This window comes from Egretta garzetta, unplaced genomic scaffold (assembly GCF_000687185.1).
Source record: "Egretta garzetta isolate BGI_Z169 unplaced genomic scaffold, ASM68718v1 scaffold32, whole genome shotgun sequence".
NCBI lineage: Eukaryota > Metazoa > Chordata > Aves > Pelecaniformes > Ardeidae > Egretta > Egretta garzetta.
Window position 1 is genome coordinate 84,368 of NW_009259035.1, and position 23,294 is coordinate 107,661.

Sequence of the window (23,294 nt, forward strand, 5' to 3'; positions counted from 1 at the left end):
CGACGCTCTCAAGATCTGTACATCCATCCTGAGGAAAAGTGTGCTTCCTGGTCTAAATAAGTGAATAAAGGAAAAGACTCCCCAACAGAAGTGGGTAAGTTGATTCCCCAGATTCAGCAGGCAGTAAAGAAAAACATAAAGGATGGGTTGTGGATATTGGGAAGAGTTGGGTTGAGTAGCCTGAAATTTTGGTGGGCAGCAAGTAGCTACTCTATATTTAAGACTGAGAGTTTTTATCATAGGCTCAGTTCTGGCCCTTAGTCTAGAATCCTTAAAACAGTATTGACCTCAAAATTGTTAGGTGTGGGCTGGGAATACGGCTAACATTTTTTTAAACCAGTTTTGAAATGAATTGGAAAAAGGATCCCTGAATTATAACAACCTAGCAGAGAAATTCATGACAGTCACAAAAGCCCAAACATTCCAGCTATCCCCCCACTCTCCACTGACGAAATCCCCAAACCAAAGTACCCAGTCACACATGTGGTATGTTTTTTCCTATGCAGAAGAACTAGAACTCTGTGGATCGAGAAGTTATTTTGTCAAGAATCACTGTAAAGTAAATATTTTCAAAACATTCTGATTGATTTTAAAGTAAACTTGGTGACTGGGTGTATTTATTGCTATGAGATACTCCTCCCTTGCTAAGAAACACCATGAAATGCATTCTAAGGGCATTTTTCTTCTGAATTTTACAAAGTTATGTGCTTTTCACCCACTGAAAATCCAGGCTGATGAGTTACTGATACAGGAAAGTGATAACAACACAAAATCTTTTGCAAGCAAAACAGAATGAACAAATTTCAAGACTACACTGAAATTGCAAGTTACCTGTTTTTCTAGGCATTCTCAGGATTCAGTACAAGGCATTTCTAATCTGCCTGGTCTTTATTCCAGGACATAAGTAGTTAAACAGATAGCATAGCTAATAAAGTCCCAGGGTGACAAGAACACGTATGCTTGGAATAACAAACCACATACTGAGGAGGAAGACAATTTGCAGCTACATTTTAAAACCATTATTTTCTCAATATAGTTTTCTTTCATTACGAAGATGGAAAATATTCAATCCTACCATAACTAATATTTAAAATGTGTTTAGAGCATTTTACACGTGGCCTCTTTCAGCCCATTGGACAACTGAAACTGAATTGCCAACTTACTTTTAGTAGAGAGTAGCCCTTTTTTTTTTTATTTTTGCAAAGTACATGATCGGAATGATGGAATATTTGGGTTTGAATTATTTTGGAGGACTACATTCAGAAGCAAAATCCAATTCCAATTGCTCTTTTTTATACAAACAGGGGAGATGCCTCTTTTACAGCTTATGTGCAGCTTTGTCAAAATTTGATTGTCTAGTTTTTAAACTGTTTTAAATCCCTTTAAACCACAATAAGATAATTTAACATCATATTCCAACTTCTGTGAACTCTGTACACACACTGAGAATATTTTCTTCCTAAGAAAGTAAGTGTTTGTGACATCTTGGATACATTAGGTGAACCTTGGATCTAAGTTCAAATTTTTGATGCCAAAAAGCTCCTCAGCTGCTACTTAGCTCTGGAGATAACTAAATTCTGTGCCCCAAGGGTTTTGGGCTCCCTGTGTTCCTGAAAGTACACATCTTGTGCACATGTTAGCATTCCTCCATTTTCACAGCCCCAGCAGTTCAATACCTTCCTAATGATCAAGCCTGTTCCAGATCCAGGAATGCAGCATTCTTCCGCTTCAGACATCTGGAGATGCTCAAGCTGCTCAGTAATCGCAGAGAATGCCCAAAGATGCCAATATTATCAGGCACTCTTGAAACTCCAGTTGTTGATGCTGCTTTCTTTTAAAGGCTACTTTGAAGGAAGAGATCTTTCTTTTATATAAAACAGACAACTGACGTCCAGGAAGACAAGGACTAAATTCTTTCATTTGCCTGATTCAGACTTACTAATCCTCAACAAAAACCCTACCCACCAGGCTACAGGCTTCTCTGTTTAAGGGCAGATTTCTGTTTTCTTCCTCTGAAGCTTAGTCTACAATACAAAGGGAAAAATGCGAGATTCAATCATCCAGATAGGAAGGTAAAAGAGTGAATACAGCTCTGGAATCTATTGCCCTCTGCATTCCCCTGAGAAAGTGAGATGTCCCTCCAACCTTCATGTGTTCCAACCAGTGACATCTAACATGAAATATGTTACCAGGTATTTGAAAGGAAAACAGTGCTTCAAACCAAAACAGTAAGCCTTGCTCAGTTCTTCAGGGGAAATTGTTTGACCTGTATCTTTGGGGGGGGTTCATAGGATTGCAGCCCAAGGATTTCAGACTTTCCTTTGGTGTTTCCATATTGTCATCTGCACATCAGCATGTTGGTTTTAAGCAGATGCCTGCGTAGTGTGTTAGACATTTTAGATCCTCACACACCATGCACCAAGGGCTACTTGCCTATACAGGGTCTGGATTCCATTTGTAAGGCTGGACACTCACAATTGAGGTTCTGCAGACACTCACAATTGAGGCTCTGCTGCACTTGATTTCAGGAAAACAAAGTTCTCCCCTCGATCTCAGACACAATTTGTCAAATTGGCGTCCTGCATCATTTGTAAAAACTGGCTGATTAAATTAATAGCTTTTCATTGAAACAAAACATGCATCTTACTTTGTGTTTAAGGCCATAATTCACTTCCAGTTCCATAAGCAGCACGCTCTTTCTCACATTTAAAGTCTTCTGGAGTTCATCAAAAGTGGAATGAATGTCATCTACAATGCTAGCCTTTTGGTTGGTTAACTGGTGTATGATTTCAGATATAAAATGAAGTGCTGAGTCGATCTCTGGAAGCCTGAGGGAGGGATTAAATTACAAAGATTGCTGTTTCAGAAGTCATTAAACATTGGCCCTTGCCCTGATATCTTTTGATGAAACAATCTCATCAGCAGGCTGTCTTTAAACTCAATCATTTCCCAGAAGTTCCTTCCTTTTATAACCACATAGTGGTTTTGGTCTCATAAAATAAGGTTAAGCCAGGGCCCTCCCTTGTGGAAACTCATTAGACTTTAGGCATTTCCAACAAGAAGGCCTTGGATCCTCTGTCCTTTATGCAAATGTATCTACTCGGGAAAACATAACTAGATCTACTCCACTTTTTCTTTTTTTTTAGCCTTTCTGCCACCCTAGTGCTTGTACTAGTCTTTTAAACATCCAGTGTTAGTTATTCATCATAAAATTCACTACTGGCTAGTACTTTTCTCCTTAACGCTTTATGCCCCTTCTTTGGAGGACACTTGCATTTCTAATGGCCTCCGCTTTGTGAAAAACAGATAGGAATCTTCTGCTCTTTTCTCTAATCCCTCAATGCATCACACTCAATGGATTTTTTTCCTATGCTAGCCTCACTCTCCCTGTTTTCTACGTAGATGTCCATGGCACCAGCATATAAAACCATCTACCCGAGGTAACACAGGAAGCCAGTGGTAGAACTGAAAATGGAAAATAATCAGTGGAGTCTCCATACCTTTTGTTGACAGCATCCAGCTGGACTTGGAGGGAAGCCTTGTGTTGCTCCACCACATCCTTGAGTGGTACCGTGGGATGCTCTGCATGTTCTCCCTCTGTACACTCCCGGCACATGGCTGTCTCACAGGACTGGCAGTAAAACTCCATCACCTGGAAAAGTGCACAACTCTAAATTCCAACATGGCAGCAGTAACATCACTCAAAGCACATCTTACTGGGTCTTGAACTCATGTTACTATCCAAGCTCTGGGACAAAGCTTTTGTCTCCTTTCTTAGACACCAATAATTTACTGCCTAAAAGATGCTGTTATTCTTACATATTTCATATCAAAAGGCTGGCTTAAATGCTTTTTATTCTATCAGAAAGTGTCAGAACAGCACCCTGGGAAACAGAATGCTGGATTTCAAGGCTGGCCCTAACATCGTCTTTATACTGTGTAATAGTAAGTTTTGGTATCTCTCTTAAGTACTCCATGAAACAACTCAAAAAAACAGGTCATTCAAGTCCCCTCGCTAACTTGGTCCTTAGTCTCCCCAGAGGGTCTGCCAAAGAAAGTGTAAACTTAGGCTGTTTTTCATAACAGGACCACCTGCAGAACATGAGCTCGACGGAACTCACCAAACAGCATGTTTATTTGCTAGAGAAAAGCACTCTAAATGAACCAACATGCTGCAGGGAAAAATCTCCATATCCCATTACTAATCTCTTAAAACCATCAAAACCTTATATCTGAGATTATAATAAGAGTGCTGATCTACATTTGGGAGAGGAGGAAATTGTTTCAACCTGTTACGTACCCAGTAAGATGCTGTATGGAGATTAAAAAAAAAAAATCTTTACATGTAATAAATACCCCAAATACTGAATATATTCATGAAGGGAAAGAAACAGAAAAGTGCTGTGCCCAAAATCATACGTTAGCCAAAATAAGGCACGTCTATGCAAATTTGGCATGAGACTTTCTTTTACGGCTAGGAAGTCCTTGAGCACAAAGCATTTTAGGCTTATTAAAAGTATATAAGGAAGCTCATAGTATATGCTTCAAAGCAAGACATTGGCAGCTCTCTTACATTCAAAACAGCATCAGAATCTTGAACAACTCAGCTGATGCTTCTGGCACTCAGACCTCTCGCACAAAGGCGGTCGTGCTGGAGATGTTGGTTGACAACAAGATGGTTGTGTAGAACTGTCTGGTTTCAGGTGAGCAGAGGAACCTGTAACAGCACCATGCAAAGTAGCTGCCTCCTCCAAGACGTCTTGAGAATTAGGAGGGAGAAGTAAGAACCATGATTTGCATGTGGCTATTAGCATTAATAGGGATTTTCCTCTGATAAGCTCCTTTCCGTCTTATTCCCATTCTTCCCTCTTATCTCAGTTCACAAGATAGGGGATTCACATGCGATGACAGTTTAGTCATTTGTTGGCCATTTATGTAAGCCACTTTAGAGAAAATTGAAAAGCTGCTCCAAATAAACTGTGTAAGATCAAATATATCAGCAAGGAAAAAAAAAGTAGACCTCCTAAACAATGACAACCCCCATCAACACTACTCCAGTCAGTGTGAATTTAGTAGTCTCACAGTAGTTGATCCTCTGAGGCCTGACAGTTACTTTGGTAGGCACTAAGATGTGATGCAGTCTTACAGTGCATAGAGGAAATAAGTTAAACAGAGCTTAGGATTTAAATTCTTTTCAAAGGCTTCAAAAATTTGCAACCAGAAACAGCCAAAAGGAACAATATTTTATTAGGAAACTCTTAAGTTTTTTTATATGGTCAAAAAATTTCATTACTTATGAATGAGTGTCAAAGGTTCATCTTTCTGCCTCTTCGTACTTTAATGCTTAGTTTCAAGATATTTTAACAAGCCCTTTACTTATTCAGTATTTTTATCTTTGGATACAGTGATTAGAATAATTAAATATTTCTGTTTCCTATTGAACACCTCATAATAAACATCATTACATTTGCAGCAACATATATAAGAAAGAAAGCATCTCATTGGCGTGTTAATGTTTAGTCTAATAAACTTTCTTTCTCTTTATTCAAGCACCAGAGAATCACATAAGCTAGGATGGTAACAGCAAGCAGACCACAAAGACCTAATGTGTATGTCTGCATAGAAAGAGTCATCTTTGCCTCAGTCAAATTCAAAATGTTTTGAGTGAAGAAGCTTCCATTTCCCATTAAAATTTTTGGATTGTGCCATAGCTGAAGGAGAAAGAAAACCTGGTATTAATACAATTCAGGCCTCAAGTGCCTAGATAAGCTGATTTCCTAAGATTTTGTCTAGCATTTCTTAATCAGGTAAGATTAATTTCTAACTACAGACAGACGTGTGTTACTGGCTTTTCCTCTCTCCCCTCAATGCCCAACATGGGCAATACATTTTGTGACATTCCCAGAAAGCTTTTCAGGATAACAGTTTTGCTTTACAAAACATCTTGGAAAAAAACGTTTGCCCGAACCCCTCCTTTCCAGACTGAAAGGAGCTCTTGGGCAGGATTTTGTGTTGTGGCATCCAACACTGTCTCCAGCTGTATTTCCATTGAAGTCAATGAGAACATTCCCATCAGCCGTAATGAAACGTGAATTGCCCGCTGGTTCTGAAATCCCATCCACTGACTCCCACCTTAAGCCAGACCAGCATATTTCAGCACAGTGATCTAATTAGAGACCCATGCATATCTTCACTACTGTAATTTAACTGAATTTACAGAAACTTTTTAATTTGCATAATCAAGGATACAGATATTTCTGAATTAGATTTCACAAAGCCAAAGCAGACTAATTCCAGCCCTTCAAAGTTCAGGTCTTGAGAAAAAGGCTCTTACCAATCACAAGCCCCCCTTATCTAAAATCACATTTGAACAATCACATTGCTCATACTCTGCTTTCTGTTTGTTTGAATTAAAGCAGCAGTCCAACAAACAGCAGTGCTCTTTGCCAGCCTTCTTCCCCATCTCGCACACATGCTTAATTCCTCTGTCCTAGGGCTAGTGTGTACTTTAGCTTTGTATGTTTTGGCGTTTAGAAGAATGTAAGTTTGTATTACCTGAGGGCACTTCCCGATATCTGGTAAAATTTAGAATATGGACTTTTGTTCTCCCTAGTCATAGCTTTTGCCTTACCCATGCAATAAAACTGAAAGCTTTAAGCAAATTTTTAAAAAAGTTCCGTAAGACTGTCATAACTTAAACAACATGCTTACATACAAGCAAACCACCCAAATCCCTTGTATGACTTTCCAATTCAGTTAGATATGATTGTATCAGTCACACTATTGCTTCCTAACTGTATTAAATGTTCCTTGTGAGGCAGAACAAAATTTTGCCAGCAGTGAGCTCAGCTTCTTAGTTCTAAGGCTCATCAAGAGTCTAACTCTGACATTCTGAGTTTTGTATTTAGCCTCAATGACACACTGAATGTTGCGGAGTGCAGAAAAAAATAGATTACACTTCTATGGGATACACGAGTAGATGACATGATGGGAAGTACAGAGCTGAGGAGAAACAACAAGGTTTAAAAGGTATGTTATGAAGTCACTTCATCAGAATATCAAGGATAGGTGCTTTTTTATTTTTCTAAGAGAAGCATACGTGCAGTAAGCAACACCTGCACAAGTTCAGGAAGTGTTTTTCTAGACAAGATCTTATACCTGTCAAGTTGCCAAGCTATTCTGTGATCTTCTGAGAAAAAGCTAGTCAGAGATAAGGCATGCTCTCTTGTTACAAGCATTTAATTTAATATTGGGTATGCTCTCTTGTTACACTCTATAGGCAGAAAATATACTGTACCTGTAAAAGCATGGATCCTAGACTCTGGGCTGACTTTCACTTCGAATTCAAATGAAACCCAAGCGTGGACTTTTCAGGATGGATGACTACAAAGATGCTACACCACTCATTATATAATATGAAGTAATGGATGTACAATTCCACAGCCTTCCCTGCCTTGGCTGTTGCACCTGGTCGCTAAATCATTATAGATCAATATTTCCAAACCAGGATGCTTACATCCAACAAGGGCTGCGGGTGTTTAGCAGCTGAGAATAAAGCCAATTTTATTTGAACGTATAGATAGAAGATAAGAATCTTCTGTTAGGTTCAAAAGTTCTATAACATGTGCCCTATTACCCTGGTTTAACAAGAACTTATGTTTGTGCTCTGTGTTGGGTGAATACGCGGAAGCATTTGTTTAGAGTTCAAGCACAGGAAAACATCTCTCATGTTAAGATATTACAAGCTAAGTTTCATTTTTCATAAGAACACACACAGCAAAGATACCACAACAGAGGAAGGGAGGATGTGCGCAGAAGGAATAGGATGCACATACACATATGGAAAATATGAGTGGTGGGAATAAAGAGACTAACTGGAAGGGAAAGTACATGGAAGGAAGGGAATCTACATGGCCCGAGGAAGGCTAAGTTACAAGCAGACAGGCAAGCCAATGAGAAAATGTCTGTGCATCGGTTTCTATCTGATCTTAATGAGAGAGTTTTAAATCCAGCATGGCTGCAGAGATTGAAAAAACTTGTTTAAACAGAAACTTATTTCCAGGCAAGTACAAAGAAAATCTGGTAATATTTGAATGAAACTGTACTCAATGCAATTTTTTCCCTTGATAGTAAAAATACAGTGGGTCTGACCCTATGCCAAGCAATATGTAAAAATGAATGGAGAGAGGATTCAATGCAGAATGACTGCTGGTTCTGTGAAGGCATTCTCCTTCAGCTACCACCTCAATCCCCTCTCACTCCCTGAAGCCCCCAGCAAAGCTGCTAGCAGCCAGGCACTTGCCACACAGTGCCCTCAGGCTGGGTACCCATGAAGCCAACAAAAGCCCATTTCCTCAGTCAGGCCTAAGGTGCCCAGCACCTTGCCCCGTGCACCCTGCCCATCAGCCAGACCTACCTGGCCAGCCTCAAGCAGCTCTCCCCAAAGCTCATCGCAGCTCCTCCCATCACAAGGACTAATGTGTGCGCTTTAGCTCACGAAGCTTTAAATTGGAGTCAACCTCAGCCTGTCCCCAACCCTCCCAGGTACTTACTGAAGCATGAAGATATTCCTATCACACACTACTCAGCATCCTAAAAGGCATGCTCTGTTTCAAGGCACGCCAAGTAAGTTTGGTTTAGAGGACTTACAAACACACCTTTTCCTAGAAATGAGTTCTCAGAGAGGTATAAGGTGACGTATTTTTAACTGTAGGCAAACCAGTTTTTTCTAAGCACAGCCAAAGAATCACCAGCTGATAATGTAAAATGCAAAACAAGTAACAGCTCATTTTGACTTTTTTGTTTCTGTATTTCACAATCAAATGGCTCCTATCACGATTGCTGTATCAGAAAAGAACTATGATTTGCTAAGGACAGCCAATAAAATGCAAATAAAAACTAGGAATGTATTAATCAGTAACCACTACATACACATAGGTATAGTACACATTAAAACAGTTACACCAGTTATTCATTAATCAGAGCGTACAGCAAATCAGTTCTACAAGTCCACCTAATTCCAGCAGGTCAGTAAAGGAGAGGGAACTGAGCTGTTCCTCTGTAAGAGTAATCACTACCTATCAGCTGAATTGTTCCTATACAACCTATATACCTAAAATGAGTATCAAATAAAACATTCCCAGTAAGTTGTCTTAAAATACTGGCACATATTTCTTGGTTTGCAGAGAAGCACAGCATTCAGTTTACAACACAGCATCGCTCAGCTTTGCAATGTGGTCTATTTACATGTTTGCATAAGCCTGGCTATGAAACAGGAGCTCATATGCCTGCCATGAAGCCACACAGGTTAACACTGAAAACTGTGAAGTAAGCAGAGCTAGAGCTGTTCTTGTAATAATCTGGGGATACTTACTCTGTTGGGGGTACTTGCCAGTGAATACACTGATATGATTTGAGGGTGTATGTGGGGGGATGCTGGGTGAAAAAGTAGGTGGGGGAAAAAACAAAGCAGCCTCCAAGGACTGATACATGAGATGCAGAAAATGCTGCAGGGTAAACAGACACTCTCTCTGTTTGTAGCCCGTGGTGACCCAAAGCATCCGGAGCTAGGACACCCTTTTAATTGGCTCCATGTTAATATGCTCACATAGCTTTTGGTACTGCCTCAGTGTGCAGGTCAGTTAAGCTTATAAGGTCTCTGATGCATACTACCTAAACAAACCTACATGTTCCCAAGGCAATAGTTGAGTCTACAAATAAGAGAGCTGTGGAAACCCATCCCAAAGAGGCAAAGGCACAAGGTTCAGTGCTTGCAGGACAACAATTTTGACAAAATGCATTAAAAGACAGTGTCAACCAAGATAATTGGTAAGATGAAATAATATCCTGAATACTTTAAGATACTCCACTAAGAGCATTTGAGTTCATTTCAAGAATCCCTTGTATTTTGTTGACATATTATCAAATCAAAGAACTAACATAATTCCAATTCCCCCACTATCTTTTCAGAACAAAATACCCATGATGAACCAGACCTATCAGTACATATCAGCACCTGTACATATCAGAGAAGCCCATCTCACTTACATTTCCATCATGATTGGGGCAGGAGAGCGGTTTGCCCGCAGCAACAGCGGTGACAGTCTCCAAGATGGAGGACTCTTCAATGCTGTTGTCCGGCGTTCGTTGCAGGACATCCATCAGGTTGGTGATAAAGAAGTTGTTCTGGAGTGCAGAAACCCCTTTCTCTGGCAGAATGGAGGTCTGGCGGCACACGGGGCAAGAAAGGGTTAAGCTATGGGCTGGAATGTAATTCTGTAAGCACCTATGGGAAGGGAGGTGGAAGGGGAGAGAGAGAGGCAAAATATCATCAAGAGGAAAAAAACTCCTTTCAGTTTAAGAACTGGTTTGAGATAGTGCTACCCCTACTTCTAAAAGGAAAGGCACATCACCAGGCTTCAGAAGTAAAAGTGGTTATGGGAATTTTTTTTTCTTTAGATCTTTTTTCCTCTGCCACATGAAAAAAGGTTCAATAAGCTGATATAATTTTAAGAGTTATGTGCCTTTGTTTGAGATATTTGTGCAGAGTGGATCCATATTTCCAGACATGTACGGCATCCTCAGGCTCACAGGATAGTAAAAATTATAAACTATCAGATAAAGTTTGATGGACATGAAGTTATTGCATCAAATATTTGAGCCTGTGTCTGACTAACCGGTGGTTGACCCTGCTCTTTCCAATAGAATCTCCTTTATTAGCTTGTATCTGTGGGTTTAGTGTTTCAGAGCTAAAACCTGGTCCCAATGAACCCAATGGAAATTTTTCCATTTATTTCAATTAGGAAAGTTATTTGGCCGTTAGCCAGAATCAACAGAGCTCTCTTTACTACATAGAGAAACATGTCCTAGGTTATCACAGTTTATTTTAAAGGGAGTCTGGGGGGAAGATTTTTGTTTGTGTTTGACTGGGATGGGTGGGGTTTGCTTTATTTTTAAGAAAAACTTAATTTCACAGAACATAAATCTGACACACAAGTTCTATGATCAACAACACGCAGCAGACTGGTCTTGAAAACCAACTTAACAGCTGCTGGACATGCAACATCCAGTTGCAACTGGCAATTCAGTATAGTCCCATAAGCTCTGCAGAATGCAGTTCTTGTGATCAACAACACACAGCAGACTGGTCTAGGTACAGTTAGTGCCACTTTTGGCCTTGAAAACCAACTTAACAGCTGCTGGGCATGCAACATCCAGTTGCAACTGGCAATTCAATATAGTCCCATAAGCTCTGCAGAATGCAGTTCTTCGTGAGTCTAAAATGCTTCATGAGATGCCAACCAAGAAAGTGTGACCTCGCACAGCTACACAGCTCATCGACTTCCAAGGGCTTTGCTTCACCATTCTTCATCCTCCTTTGGCAGTCCTCCTCCTGACTCCCCAGTCAGGGCTCTCTGAAAGGAGAGCTTAGGCTTTGTACACCAGCAGTGCACTGGAGGAGTTCTTCCAACCTCTCTCCATAACTAGATCAGCACAAGAGGATTACAGTGAAAACCAGAAGCTGACCTTAGGATTTACACATGAATCAAAGTCAAGAAACTTAAGACATGGTGGCGAAAATCTTGACTTTACTGACTTCAGTGAGAGTTTAACTGCTGACTTCAGTAAAGTTGGGGTTTCCTATTCTTCTACAAAAGACCATTTCATCTGACACACTCAGAGATACACAATTTGTCTTGTACCCTGTGCAAAATGAGATGTGCACACCACAATTCTAAAGAAGAAGTGGAAATCTCCTGAACTAAATGTTCACACGAAATACCATTTATTAAAATTCTCCTGCCATTTGACATATAATCCAAAGAGTTGCATCCCATCATCAGATAAAGAACTGCGACCAGTAATTCTTCAGCTAACTTTTCTGCAGATGCTGTATTTCCTCCACCATTTGATGGATAATATAACATTAAAGTATCACTATGTATATTCAATGCATTCAGCTGAATACAGTAGAAGGCAGGTCGCTGTTTTACCACATCTATTCTGAGAGAGTTTTTCCACTTCAGTCAACCAAGCTGCAGAATAATGAAGACATTTAATCACAGGTTATTAATAATGTATATATCATGTCTAACCCTTGGACATTAAAGGATGGGATAATTATTTTGCCACATAGTAAATCAACAAAGAAAGGTTTTTATTGTTTCTAATTATAGGCTCATCAGTATAAATTTGAGGCCATTAATTTGCGGTCCAAATTCTGACTGCCATCACTTTACACATCATTGTACTGTATTCAGTGGTTTCATGGGATTTACTTTTTATTTACTCTCACATAAAGGGAACATATTCCAAATATTCCACGGCTGCCTCTTCTTCCTTTTTATATATCCCTGCCTCTCCAGCCTTCTCAGACTTTATCATGCCTTAACATGACCTTTACAAGTAAAGAGAAAAGTCCCTGTCCGCTGAAGGATACATTGTTCAGTGCTTGTTGTGGACACAAATACCTAGTTACCAGCATGAGGAAAGGACTTACCTCTCACAGAAAGTGTGCAGGCAGGGAAGTACTTTGGGGTTCTTGTAACGGTCCAGGCATATGCTGCAAATCAGAAACTGCTTGTCAATCTGACGGACCACAGGACTTGGGATGCTGGAGCCTTCACTGGCCATCCTAGACCACTGACATATGGGTCCTGTTCCCTTCTACCCTGCACACTGCTGGAGCGGGGTGAGGAAAAGAAGAAAAGAAGAAAAATGGCTTATAAACTCCATGAAATAACAAAATCAAAACCTAATTCACTCATGTTTTATCCTTATGCAGGAATTCATATTTCCATATAAAACCAAAACAGTGAAGAATTAAACTTCTAAAATGGTTTATCACTGATGAGAGCCTGGGAAACAGTCACCCAAGTCTACACCACCACACACACCACCTCTGTCTAAGCAGGCATTCTGGAAAGGCATCTTGCTTCTGGACTGAAAGAGTTACAGGGCTGTCTGGTTTTAAAGAAATCCCACGATAAAAACGTTCTTGTGCCAGTAGGTTCAGCCAGTGCTAACAAACATAGGATTTCTTACATCTACAGTACTGCTGGCAAAATCCTTAAACTGGAACTGCACCAGCCAGTCAAATGGCTGCATCACAGACGGAGTTTGAAAACAACCTAACAATTTTTTCCCTTATCAGTGCTGGTGTTGCCAAAGATATGGTAGGTTTGGACTCCAGGAATCCCCCAAGAAGGAACCTCCAGAACCAGCCAGCCCCTGGGAAGGGAGCGCTCAAATTCTGCATTAGCAACAGGGGTGAGGTAGGTGAAGTGAAAATCCTCACGATAAAAAGAAACCAAGCAAAGAAGAGGCAACTGATAGCTGCTGAGAATCAGCAAAGGAAGGGTGAAGGATACATGAAGCACATCCAAATAATAAATGCAATAAAAATGGCATTCTAGGGAGAAAGAGTAGTAAGAATCATGTTTCTAGGACTGAAGACTCTGGCATATAAATCATGAAATAAAAGGGTGAGAAAAAAGCCTACTGACTGACAGAATTAAAATCACAGGTTAAAAGAACGCCAGCAGGCTTGGAACTCCTCCTGTCCTGGAACAAGGCACAGGGAGAGAAAAACTTAGTTTCTTCTCAGCTGGAGGTACAGGTTATAGCCAACAAAATTAGTATGTGGAAAGAGAAGACTGGAAGAAAAGGGAGGAAGCAACCCAGAGAAAAATAAGCTGCCCGCTAAAATAGTTTCAGAAAACCTGACAAGCAAAGGCCCTGGCAGGGTGGCCCAGCAAGAACTCCTCTCCATCAGCATTTCTAGCCGGCTGGAGCACTGGGAGGCGCAGGCTCAATCCCTGGGGAGCCGACCGCAGCGTCTCTGTCACAGCACTTTCTGCCAGTTCCCCGCATCCGCAGCGAAACAAGGGCTCCACTTCCGTGTGAGCAGTGAGCCCAGCTGGGCTCCTTCACTGCGGGTACGCTCCTGAAGTAGCTTCTTCCCTAAACATTTTCTACCCTAGCTCTTAGTCATCCATTTCAGGCAATTTGATATTCAGGCTTTCCAAGACAGAAATAACAAGCCCTCTGCCTCGGTGCTGATCACGCTCACTCAAAGGTCACTCAGTTCCACAGCGACTTGCGTGACCCGTAGTATTTTATCAGCAGCATTACATCAGATCTTCTTCCTGTACTGAATGCATGGCACACTAATCTGGCAGAGTTGAACTCATGCTTTTCTTCCTGAGCTGTGTATTCAGCCGTACAGGTACGGTTTACTTACTACACTGAGCAAGTGGCTATTTCTAGGACAATGACTGTGATTATGGAACACGCTGTACTGACTTCCCTGATAACAGGTTCCTGGGGAATCACCTCTGTGCTAGCAAGTACAGCAGTGTGAAGTTATTCACAACTAAAATATCCAACAGCAGTAATCAACATGTAAGTCAATGCATAACACTTACGGTGGGCCCTTTTGTTACCTTTTTTTGCCAAGAAATGGGAATCTGGAAGGTTAAAAGTTGCTATAATACTTGTAAAATATGTTTCTTCGTGACCCAAAAATGCATGATTTCAGAACTAATCATTTGCTTCACTTTTTTTCATTTCTTTCCCCATAGCAAGATAAAATGTGAATATTACATAAACAGAAATTAATTTCACCTATTTAAAAGCCATAAATCACACACAATAAACCTTAGGAGACCAATTAGGAACCCATGTTATTTTTCAAAAGCTTGAGTTAAAAATGGTCCTACAAGGAGTGCAACCAAAATATCTAGCGTTCACAAATGGGAGTAGAAAGAGCAGACTATCAAATATGCATTAATGTATCCATGCATTTGGCAGTATAACATGCGGAACATCAGTGATGTGTTTCAAAAGAAAATTCACTTCACCACTGATGCAGCTGTGTTTGACTCCCACTCTCCCTACCCAAAAGTTAGGGGTGGGGACCCGAACAAAACAGGCAAGATAATCAGAAGCAGGAAGACTTCTTTGATAAGGACACCGATGTGTTACAAACAGTGTAATTTTTTTGTCATAGATTAAGCACAGACTATTTTAAAAAAATTGTACTTAAGAAAGGTCTCCAGTGAATGCTGCCTGTCATTTAAAACAGAAGAAAGTTCCCTAGCACCCAGATATTTTCTGTAATTTCACCTTTCCGCCATCAAGTACAGCTACACCAGCAAATAGTGTTTATACAAGGAAAACTCTTGCTGCCTGAAAAACTTCGTATTGATTTCATCTGATCATCTTAGCCTTTTGCATTCCCCCAGTTTCATTGCAAAATCAGGTGACTCTTAGTGTTTCATAGACAAAGCTCATTCCAGCCACTTTAATTTTCAAATGTTCACACTTTAAGCTTTTGTCAGAAACCATCAGCAATTTAGAAATAAGTGCTTTTAATATTTGATGTTTTGTCTGGAACGCAGCAGGCCATGATTGTCATTTATCCCCTGTGCTCACATAAATCAGGTAAAACACACATCTGAAAATAGAATTTCATCAGTACATTTCAAGCTTTGCCCACCACCTGGTACAATGGCTTCTTACACAAGTAGTTCATTTTTAAAAGTTTTTTGAGTATAGAATTTTCAGGATTCTGCAGCCTCCCTGAGCCAACTCCAGCTTTGATGCAATTTTGATGAATGTGATGTAGCTACAAGAAGGATGATTTTGCCCATTGACTCAATGAAAGCAACTGTACAATCAAAGACTATTTGAGGAAAAGCTGGAGATTTTAGACGATGGTTTTGAATTTTGCCGAAGAAAGCATTTATTCTGATCTACAGCAGTACTCACAGCAGTTCCTCAAAATAGCAATGTAAGTTTCAGATATATTAGCAGTGGGAGATTTTGCAAAGTAACACTATTTTTACAAGAAAAGCATTCTTTTTTGTAGGAGCATCTCACGAGCTTGGAAACTGCCAGAGCTCTTTTTGGAGGTTCATTCTGTCTCACAATCTAACAAAAAGCAGCTGGAGCATGAGCTTTGAAAATAAGTCTGAGAATCAATTCTCTTTATATTTACACTTCATAATTTAAACACGCAAAGCTAAGGGTTGTGAAACATTGCACCAAACGACATAAAACCCCACCCATTTATCCATAAGAAGCACACACTGCAACCCCAGTTCAGGTTTGCTAGATCAAGTGCAGAAAAGGGTTCTGAAATGTACGCCCTTTCTCACCCCTTGGAGGCTCAAGGGTTGTTACCTTTCCAGCCACCCCAACAGTAACATTGTTCTTTTTCCTTCTGCTTGGAGATACGACTATTGATTTTCATTCAAAATGCACTATACAGCAAAAAAGGGAGGAAACAATGGCTCTGTAAGCTAGTGGAAAGCCTTGCCCTGCTACGCATGCACGCCTTCAGAAACGAAAGTCAGGGTGCGGCCCCACCCATACGAAAAGAACTTCCTATGGTATTAGAAAAGGGGAAAAAAAAATGTTAGGGGACAGCAAATAACAGTTCCAGAAGAGTTGTTTCAGATAAATAGAGCCATGTAATAGGAAAGTGCAGCCTTTCTACAGGTATCTTCAAATGAGCTCTGGAATTCCTCAACAATTACCGAATTCTCTATTATAGTCTCTGTGGTCCGGCTGAGAAAAAGACACTGGGAAAACTTATAACTGTCTGTTGAGTTCCCAGGATTTATTCCTAAGGGAGCAGAATTCTCTGTCGCTGATACACTGCTATCACCGAACTCCACCCAGCCAGAGCTGCAACTAGCCTGAAAGTACAGCCTGAGGAGAACAAATTGCTTGCAGCTTGTTCATCCTCCTCTTATCAATGGTATTCACAACCCAGAGGGTCTATTCATGTATTATGAATGAATAGGTTTCCAATGGCAACGTTTCCAAAGGAACGGTTAGGCCCTGAGAGCCATAAGAAAGGGTGGGGAACCTCAATAATGTTGCTTCAAGGATCGAGGGAGCTGGGGCTTAAAAGTCCTTAAAACAGATACATCGCTTGTCCACAGTCTTTAGGAATAAAGAACAGATTCAAGTCATTTCTAGCAGCAGCCCCAAAATTAGCCGATACAGAACACACCGAGCAAATTAATAATCATAACCGCCCCGCAGTCCACTTGTGTAAAAGGCTTGGTAATCTACCTTTGCATTCCTTTCTCTCCCACTCTTGCAATCAGCTTGGTGCCTTGTTTAAGACGCAGCAACCCCCTTCATTCTTACAGCATGCAGAAGCATAATGAACGATCAGGGGCCAAAACAGAAGGAGCAACCCAGCAGCAAGCCACCAGGAACAACACTGAGCAAACTTGAGCATTTTAGACCTACCCATCTTTGTAGAAAATAGCTTAATCAGTGCGGTGCTGAGGATAAAATCCTTGCAGGGACGGAGCTGCAGTTCCGCAGTAATCCAAACGAACAAACCATCATCTGTTAATATTTCAAGCCTGACGCGTAAAACTGCTTAAGAATCCCTATCACAGCACAGTCATTATTAGATGCACAAGAGATTTTGTGCTCTAAGGAATGACGCTCCATTCCACGAAGAGGACAGGTGGAAAGAAAAATGGAAGAATAAGAGGAGGCCCAGTGAAGTCGTCATGAATTTTTTTTTTCCCCCGGGTCATTTACAAGTGGGAGACCCCTTCAGGATTCAAACCAATCAATCTTTATTTAGCACATCTTTTTCTCACTCAGCCTGTGTAGAAAGACTGCAGCAAATGGTGCAAGGGATTGTGGGATGGGGATGCAGCAGAGAGCTGCGACGAGATTCGCTGGGGTATTTTTTTTTCCTCCCTACTCAGCAATCAGCTGTTTCGAGGCTCCGCGCAGGGCCATTGAATTTGGTCACCAGAATGTTATTACAGGATTAGCAGGCGGAGGCGGCTACCACTGTGCATCTGGCATGTCAATGCAGCTAAGAAAGCCGAATGCAAATATTACTCGCAGGTTGGAAAAAGGATCCGAACTCCGAAGGGGAGAGTAAACGTTACGTAACGTCCATTACCAGGACATTCGCCACAGATGAAACGAAAGCACTTTCGTTTAGAAAGGAGATAAAGCTTAACACTTGACGATTCTACCCTGGCTTTTCCAGGATTCAGAGTATTTCTTGGAACGTAATTCTTCCCTGCTCCATCTTTCAGCGACAACAAAAGACCCCACAAACGCTCTTTGTCTCTCCAGATGTTTAAAGCAGAAGCAAAGAACCTCCTCAGAAAGCTGTGCTGCTGGCACGCAAACCAGCAGCAGTTTCTTCTACCTACAGGGCTGCGTATTTGACCTGACTCAGACTCAAGTCAAATATTTAAGGCAGCAATTAGTAAACTCATATTCAAGGAACGTGAGAATCAAAGCTAAAAGGCTGTTCAACTTTTGTACATACGTTAATGCAAAGGCGCATTCTCTTAGTTAATGTTTACTTGTTTAAAATAATTTTAAAATCACAGATCAACTCAGATTTTACTGGGCTATCACCAAAGGAAATACAAAGAAATTTGGTGTCTGGTATTTTTCAGCTATGCAGAGAAGGATGTTTAAAAGAATCTGCAGACACTACTGAAGTAAAGCAACATAGAATTAGCTTTGTCTTCCAGTACAACAGCCGGTGGTTTCTGCAGACAAGGTAGTATTTGCATCTCTAAATACAGTGAATCTTTTCTTTTGAAAAAATAAATCGTATGCAAGTATTTCAGCTAACTGAGGCTAACAAAGCTTCCCACAAATATAAGGACACAAAGGTCCATTTGCATCAAGAAGAAAAAATGTGGGGTTTAAATGCTGTCTGTGATACTCTGACTTAATTAGGGTAGATACAGTTATTTTAGAAGTTTAAAATGCTGTCCTAAGCTATTTAAGCACAGTTTCCAGAATATAATATAAATACTATATTTTATTCCATTCTTGGACTGATGAGGTAAATAGCATTAATAATCATTTGGCATGACTGAAATGTAATCTAAATTCCTATTAAAAATATAGATTCTGCATACATCATTTACTTTCCACTTGGTGATTATTTAGCCAGATTGGTTTTATGCATCAGGCAGATCCAGCCTGGTTTCCCTGGGTAATGCCCACAGGGGGAAAGCATGTTGTAATCCAGTTTATAACCTGAAATGAAACATCAGGCAGCGTGTGTGTGTGTGTGTTAGGATTTTGGGTGCTTGTGCCAAAATACAGCTCCTCTGATTCCCTCAACATGTGCTAAAGTCTGTCAAAGAGAGAGAACAAGGTATGTTTCGGTTTAGCTTCAACATTGAGCAAGTCAGAAGAGTCAGAAGAAGCAGGCATCTGCACAGCAGGATTCACAGTTTTAAAAAGGCCAGAGATTTCAGGTACATTTTTGGAGGGGTGTTTTTTTATGTTTGGTTGGGGTTTTTGGTTTTCCTTTTAAACTGTGTCGAGAACCCCCATTACAAACAGCAAGCAACATATTTCACTCCCACAAGAAGGAGATCCAAGGCCTTTTGTTTCTGCCACTGGAACAACGACACACTTAAAAACCAAGAGAGAAAATTCAGGAGTGGCACTCCCAGAACCGAGGTGGAAGTCTCTTGGACGGAAGCATGCAGACATCACTTCACTGCCTGCTTTTCCTTGCTTGTTTCAAGCATCAAATTTACATACACTAAAACAGAATGACAAGTGTTGCTCAAATTACTATTTCCATTTACGATCAGTAGGAAGGACTACACACCCCTCGAACCAGAACTGATCCCATAACGTACCTCATGGCCAAAGGAGACTGCAGGAGTCACAGCTGCAGCCACTCTCACAGGGATCTACACCTCCAAATGAGAGATTGCTTCCAAGTGCAGTTATCTTCTAACTAACTCTGAGAAGCTGCCTACTAACAATGACCTGATACTCTGCAAATAATCTCGCTTCTTCAACAAAACAAAAATGCGGTATTGTGGCAAGGAAAATGAGAAAAAAGTCATAGCATTTCCCTTGAGATTTTTGTTCTTACATGTTGAATGTTGATATGTGGGTTTCTTCTCCCTAGTGAAGAGGAAATGGATTCATAGCTCAGTGAACAGCCTTGCACTTTTACCCCCACAGCAGTTACTACCAGCCTGTTTCAAATAGGTTTATTGTATGTGCGTGTCTTTAGAGCTGGGAGATGGGAGTGGGGGTTGTTGTTATGTGCTTGCTTTTGTGTTGTTGTTTGTTTGTTTGTTTTAAAAAAGAACAGGCTACTTTCCCTCAGAAATTTGCTGCACTCATCATTGCTGGTGACTTATTCGTGAAGTTCTGGAGAAGAAAATACATAGCATGTGCTGTCTTCATAGTGCCATGGAAGAGTGGTCTAGCCCCTGTTATCATCCCCTGTAATTGTCACGGCTTGGGAATAATTTATTCTTTTACAGGTTCCAAACACGACCTGATTTCATATTCTTAGGGAGCCCATAAATAGTAAGTTATCAAAAAACCCCACAGCTAATTTACAGACCATAGGTAGGCATTGGTATATCCTTCCCTAATATTAAATAAGTCATTCAAACTCTCCAGGTTAAGATTAATGGTCTGCACTGAAGCCTCTACTATAAACTGACTGAAAGGAGAGTGGTCTAACTCAGCCTGCGTACAGAAGAGGTTTTAAGGTCGGCAGAAAAAAAAATTGTTGGGTCAGTCCAAACTAAATGGCAAACTAATACAGTCCTGGCAATTAAGACTGACTGGAAAATAAGAGATGGGAGAGACCAGAAATCAATTACCCAAAGCCGACATGCTGGGAATGAGGGCTAGGTTGGGAACACAACTATAGGAGAGGATTGGCTGTTACAGCCGTCACCCAGCTCCACGTCCTTAACTTGACCCTGGTGCCAGGAAAGCAAGCGGGGTAAAACAACCAAGCTCTGTCATTGTGGGACTATGCCCACACTGGGAATCAAAGGGCCTTAGTCATCCTGACGAGACAGCGGCGCTGGAGGCGCCTTTACCTTTCCCCACAGTGGCTGTGCACCCATGCAGACCCACCACCTCCCGCAGAGCAAATGCCCCTTCCAGCCTTGACCCCACATTCTCCAGTAGCCCAGGCCGTAGCTCACATGGGCTGGGAGGAGCCACAGCTTCCTCCCACCATGGGCTTGTAGCTAGAGGGCATGTCTGCCTGGAAAGGAACTCTGCTAGGTCCTGGTTCCTCCCCGCCAGCCACAGCCTGGAGCCACAATCACTCCCTCATCTTGTGATCCAGTGGAGCAGATGCTTTTCCCCAAAGCTTGTGACCCAACATATGGCTTGTCATAGCCTGGGAGGCAAAGAACTTGAAAGGTTTGCCTGGGATGTAATGTTGGGCTGCTGGAGACCTTCCCATCCCCCCCAGCACCCATCCTCATATGCCTTTGCCACCTTATTCCATTTCCTTCTACCTTTTGCTTACGCCTAGTTTAGCTTGCCAAGACTGCGGCTTTTGTAGCACAACTGCAGCCAGGCTGGGACAGCCTGGCCTCCCTGCTCAGCCAGCCCAGGCTTGGCTGATGTGACTGAACTCCTCGCCTGTCTCCAGCACTGATGTTGCAAGTCAGGCAGCACCAAACACAAACTGCTTTTCTCCCTTCTGTGTTATTCTCTTTCTCCTTTTGGGTATTTGCCATTGAGGTGGCAGGGCCAGGCACTATGGTCACCAGAAACGAGCTCTGTATTCTGGTATTTCTTCTGCATGGCAATGGGCTGACCTTCAGGACCACTGCCAGATGTTGATGTCATGAATTAGATTTCTTTTAAACGCTAAAGGCACAGGAATAACAGGAATAGAAGCCACTGCTATAAATTAAAGACTTGCTTAATAGTTTTACATGTTTAATGCTTCATTGCTTTTTCCTCATTCAATTCCTCAGTCTGTAATCAAAGCTTATAACAGGGTTAACACCTGAAATACATGGGTGGGCCTCTTAAGACATCAATGTACTAATGCTTTATACTCTGATTTGTAGAGGAGGTAAAGGCTGGCATCTAATACCCCCTTTTCTTCTCTCTCCCCATCCTCACAACTTTTGCCTCCCTCTGCAGAACCCCTTCTCCATCACCCTTTGGTGGAGCAATAGTCCTGCTTCCATCCCCACAGACCCCATCTCCCAACTGTCCTGTCCTCGGGTGGAGAGGGGACCTTCTGGTGGCTGCTCTGCACGCACCAAGGTTCAAGACTGGCAGGTTAAAGCTTAGGTGATCACACAGTCATCACTGAACTGGGATACAATACCTACTTCAAGGCTGTCTGTCTGAGGATTTCAAGACCTCATTTTGCATCAGGGCCTTGCACAATAAATTCCAACACACTTGGAGCACACTGGATATCCTGCACATGCAAGGACAATTTGAGTGCTTGCAATGGACGTCTAGGAATCCCCAACCAAATGGCCGATGTTCTCACAAATGAGATTTCAGAGAGAAGGGGTAGGAAATGAGGGGAAAAGGGCATGCTAAGGGGAATGACAGAACTAAACTGTCACATGTCAGGTTAAATGACAGCCTCAGAGCTGTCATTTAGGGCCCTTTCCACGTTTAATAAAATGCCATATTCTCAGGTGAGCTATTAAAAAAATATCCACAGTGAGGTAGGTCCAAGTAATTATTTCAGGGGCTAGATGTTGTGCAGGCCTAAGTAAAAAGGATTTTAAAGTGTACACTTGCCATCCAAAGCAGTGAGTCAGAGCATCTATACTGAAAACAGCCCTACCCTGATTAACTACTTAGTGCTGTTAACATCACCCTTACAATTGTACATTTTTGACTCTCTAGGCCTACTTACTTTGTTAACACTGACAGACAGGTTCTATTCAGCCTTTATAGGTACACAGGCTTAAATAAAACCCAGCTGAACTGACAAATAATTAAAACTGCACATCAAATCACTGCTGCTTACATAAACATCTGCTCTGAAATGCTACTTGAAATAAAAGTGCTCCATGGAGACTCCATGCTAATCACTGTTAACCCCTCCAGGCACAGGGTAACAGGCAGCACAGACAAAAAGCAGAAGGTTGAGCAGGGGTCTCTTTGGAAAGAGGTCCCTGGCCTTTTCTACATACAGTTAAATACAAGGTACATTGAAAATTGCTCTAGGCATTTTCTTCAGAGTTGCTGAGCAATGGCAAAAAAAGTTAAAGCGAGTCATAAATGCTCAGTGGCTTTGGGACTGAGCTGTGTGGTTAAGGTTGAACTGCTCAGAGACCATGCCTCCCCTCCCTCCTGAGACACTTCTCTGGATGTGCCTCACACTGCTGCTCCATTTGATCTTACAGTTCTGCAAGTCTCCCTTTAGGAGAGGTGGTACACATCAGGTAGTGGAGCTTAGTCATATATTCTCTGTTGACCACTGCAAAGTGCAGTTCCTCTGCTTCTGTTTCCAT

The 23,294-nt window shown here is 41.4% G+C and overlaps 1 protein-coding gene across 7 annotated transcripts in view; it reads right to left on the bottom strand.

Annotated features, from left to right (window-relative positions):
* The window catches only part of TRIM2 (tripartite motif containing 2), a 74,768-nt gene that overhangs the window by 29,195 nt on the left and 22,279 nt on the right, over nucleotides 1-23,294 (bottom strand). For 3 of the 7 annotated variants that reach the window (XR_004841461.1, XM_035890386.1, XM_035890384.1), the window contains exons 2-5: nucleotides 12,500-12,681; nucleotides 10,048-10,285; nucleotides 3,501-3,652; nucleotides 2,648-2,828 (exon numbers count right to left, since the gene is read on the bottom strand). Coding sequence is in view for 6 of the 7 variants with exons in the window: in XM_035890386.1 (XP_035746279.1) it covers nucleotides 2,648-2,828; nucleotides 3,501-3,652; nucleotides 10,048-10,285; nucleotides 12,500-12,633 (705 nt within the window). In the remaining variant the exon portion in view is untranslated. Of the gene's footprint in view, nucleotides 1-2,647; nucleotides 2,829-3,500; nucleotides 3,653-4,573; nucleotides 4,760-10,047; nucleotides 10,286-12,499; nucleotides 12,682-23,294 lie in introns of those variants that run through there. The other 4 variants (XM_035890385.1, XM_035890387.1, XM_035890389.1 and 1 more) reach the window with 4 other exon arrangements.